Source organism: Chiloscyllium plagiosum, unplaced genomic scaffold (assembly GCF_037043375.1).
Source record: "Chiloscyllium plagiosum isolate Xiang-an unplaced genomic scaffold, Cpla_swu_hap1 HiC_scaffold_24, whole genome shotgun sequence".
Lineage (NCBI taxonomy): Eukaryota > Metazoa > Chordata > Chondrichthyes > Orectolobiformes > Hemiscylliidae > Chiloscyllium > Chiloscyllium plagiosum.
The window spans coordinates 52691272-52694893 of record NW_028270162.1 but is presented as its reverse complement, the minus strand read 5'-3'; the positions used below and the strand labels follow the sequence as shown (position 1 = coordinate 52694893).

At 44.0% G+C, this 3622-nt stretch overlaps 1 protein-coding gene across 1 annotated transcript in view; it reads right to left on the bottom strand.

Annotated features, from left to right (window-relative positions):
* Window positions 1-3398, bottom strand: part of LOC148145446 (peptidyl-prolyl cis-trans isomerase FKBP8-like) — a 54308-nt gene extending 50910 nt beyond the window's left edge. Inside the window, exon 1 of the mRNA XM_088000283.1 lies at window positions 3324-3398. Coding sequence (XP_087856409.1) covers window positions 3324-3398 — 75 coding nt within the window. The remainder of the gene's footprint in view (window positions 1-3323) is intronic.
* Between the last annotated feature and the right edge of the window lie 224 nt (window positions 3399-3622).

Genomic DNA, 3622 nt, shown 5'->3' with positions numbered 1-3622 from the left:
TGATGGAGAGTGAGAAAGTGAGACAGAGAGACTGTGTGTGAGAAAGAGAGCATGAGAGAGTGAGAGAGAGAGAGTCTGGTGGAGAGTGAGTGAAAGAGTGATGGAGAGTGTGAGAGAGAGTGTGATGGAGAGTGTGAGAGAGAGTGTGAGAGAGAGAGAGAGAGAGAAAGTCAGAGACAGAGACAGACAGAGAGAGACAGACAGAGAGAGTGAGAGAGACAGACAAAGAGAGAGAGAGAGGGAGACAGCGTGAATGAGAGTGAGACAGACAATGAGAGAGGGCGAGAGTGGGCGAGAGAGAATGTGTGTGACAGAGTGAGAATTACATAGTGAGAGAGCGGATGTGAGAGTAAGAGCGAGCAAGAGGACAAAAAAGAGAGTGAGAGTGATAGAGAGAGAGAGAGAGGGAGAGTGTGTGAGTGTGTTGGGGGGTGGGGGGGGGGGAAAAGTGTTGGGTGGTTTGGGAGGGCATTCTGTTTGATGCTGTTGTCCTTTGAAGGGCCTCTCATCACATTAAAGTGAAGACTCCCTCTCAGAATGAAATGCTTACCCTGCCCATCGTGGGGACAGTGGCAGCAATTTTCACCTCCATTCCACTTTTCAGCATGATGGAAGAAAACCAGGGTTACATTTCAGTGTCTCAGGCTCAGCATCTTAACTTGGGTGAACACCCAAATTAACACAGTCCCTACTTGGTAACTTTCCACATCAACCCCATCTGCTTTGATCTTTCCTACTTTCCCATGATCTGTATCCCTAACCATTCATTTCCCTATTTGACCCCTCAGCCCCAAGTATATCAAGCCAAGAAATCAATAGTTTTGTCCTGTTCCCATGCACCCTGCACCCTACTCCACTCAAAGCTGGAGTGGTGGTGAAACTGTTGACATATCCTTCTTCTCATGACCCCAGCTCTTTCATGCTGTATTATTTCCCTCTCCTACCTATTGAGTTGCCCTCTTCAATAATCATTATCCCATCTGTGCCCTACATGCTGCCTCCCAGCCCCACCATGGAGTTCCCCAGCTTCCTTCCTGGAGATCAGGAAACTACATAGTAATGAGGAAGAGTTAACTAATTATAAGATCCCAATGTGTTCAAATTGGCCAATTTCAGCTCACTACAAGAAACCTCCACTCAACTCCGGTTTGGAAAAAGGAAATTTTTGCTCTCTACCTCATGAAGGTCACACTGTTCATCTTTCTGACCAAGACTATTCAGTGACTCAGAAGATTTTGTGCTAAATAATGGAGTAGAATTTCCATGACCCAAGGAATCCCAAGCCTTTTCATACCTTTACTCTGCCCTCTGGCACAACCTTATCCTGTTGCCTGACCAGGCCCCTGACTGACCCATGTCCCCAGCTGAATTTCTGCGATTCCCTGGAATTTTGCACTGGACTCCCAGGCTGACCATGGACCCACACACCCCTCTCCCTGAACACGCCAAAGCAGCTGATGGGCCTTGCCCAAGCCCCTGGATTGATACAATCAGGAATGGGCATTGAATGCCACCCAAGCCATGTCTCACATCATAATAAAGAAACCCGGCCACACTTGCATACCTGCCCAAGTTTTCAGCGATGTGGCACAAGCCACAACTCCTTTGAAGGCTCAGTGGTACAATGGTAGTGTTCCTACCTCCATACCAGAATTCCAACTTGCCATGGAGGTGTATCATAACATGTTTGAAGAAGTTGTTTATTGTCACGACTTATGGTAGCAGTGGTATTGCCCCTAGCTTTGAGAAGAAGGTCCAGGTTTCAGTCTCATAACACATGCACAAGTTGACTAAAAAAGTACTTTATATTTCCAGCCACAGATAGTAATGGAGAACTGTTGGCGTCTAATTGTCTTGTCCGAACAGGATTTCTGCCCAATTTTGCACCTAGGAGCCATAACAACAGGGTTCACGCTGCCAATTAGAGACTTCATTCCCTTGGGGATTCCAAAAATTGGTTGAGAGTAGGTGCCACTCGCTTTGGTACCAGGCATTGAGCCTTCTGCTGCCCTTATTAAGCTCTACCTGTAACGTCGTAAGGAGAGTACACTTCAAAGAATCCCTACAGTGTGGAAGCAGACCATTCGGACCATCATGCCAAAACCAACTCTCCAAAGAGCATGCTCCTATCCTATAACCCTGCACTTCCTATGACTAACCCATCTACACATCCCCGGACACTATGGACAATTTGACATGGCCAGTCCACTTAACCTGCACATCTTTGGACTGTGTCAGGAAACTATAGCACCTGGAGGAAACCCATGCAGACATGGAGAGAATGCACAAACTCCATACACACAGTCGCCCAAGGGTGGAATTGAATCTGGGTCTCTGGTGCTGTGAGACTGTAGTGCAATTTCTATACCGTTCTTAGTAATCTAATACAGTTTGTGTGTTATTATAGGCCTGAAGTAACACAGGTATTAGTTACAGACAGCCATGAATTATCACTAATTCACAACCATGTATGCACATGAATAATGCACAAATATACATAGACAGTGTTGAATTACACATTGATGTCAATTACGGGCAGGTAGATAAATTATAACCAAGTGTCATAATAATATTCAGGTGAAATGTCTGCCCATCATATGATTTATAGCATCGGGTAAAGGATGCATAGGTGAGAGTTAAAGGCAGATATGAATTAAAGGTGCTGGAAAATGCATTTCTCTAAATTGCAGGCGTTTATTTTATAAACGGGTATGAATTATGGTATGGCTGTGAATTCCATACAAGTTGAAACTTTCGAGGTTTGAATTATGTGCCATTAAGTTTTACAGATTCCAGATAAGAATAATTTCATAGAATCATAGAATCCCTACAGTGTGGAAGCAGGTCATGCAGCCCATCGAGTCTATATTGCTCCTCTGAAGAGCATCCACCCTGCTACCCTACTCTATCTCTGTAACACTGCATTAAGCCAATTCACCTAACCTGCACATCTTTGGTCTATGGAAGGAAACCCACACTGACAGAGAGAGAATGTACAGACTCCACATGGACAGTCATCCAAGGCTAGAATCAAACTCAGATTCCTGGTACAGTGAGCTGGCAATACTAACCACTGAGCCACCTTGCTGCCTAATTCAGTTCAATAACTTAATCTACTAATTACAACCAGTTATTAAGGCTATGCAACTAAAAATTACCCAGTGGTATAAATCCTAACCAGATAAGATTGGCTATTCACTGATCAGAGTGTTTGATTTAGCTTGCACGTTTGATATCCACGATTGGGAGTTCTAATGCTTTATTGTTTGTGTGCAATGGCATACTGATTGTATATCGTATTTAGTGGTATTCTGTTCACTCACCTTAATGACATCTTTTTCATTAATAGTGAATGAGATCCTTTGGCGGCCCAGGATGACATCTCCATTTTCATGCATTACCTTCATCCAGATTTTCACATTCTGTCCATTTCCGGGTCTCTCCAGTTTAGCATTGCCACACTTTAGAATCTTTTTCTTCAACAGTCCATTGCCTGCACAGTGAATTATTTGCATCAGTTTATGTCATGTGTGTTGTTACTAGTAACTACACCATTAATTGCACATACCTCGCACATCAATCCAGTCTTTCGAATTATGTGCTACATCACTAGCAGCATCTT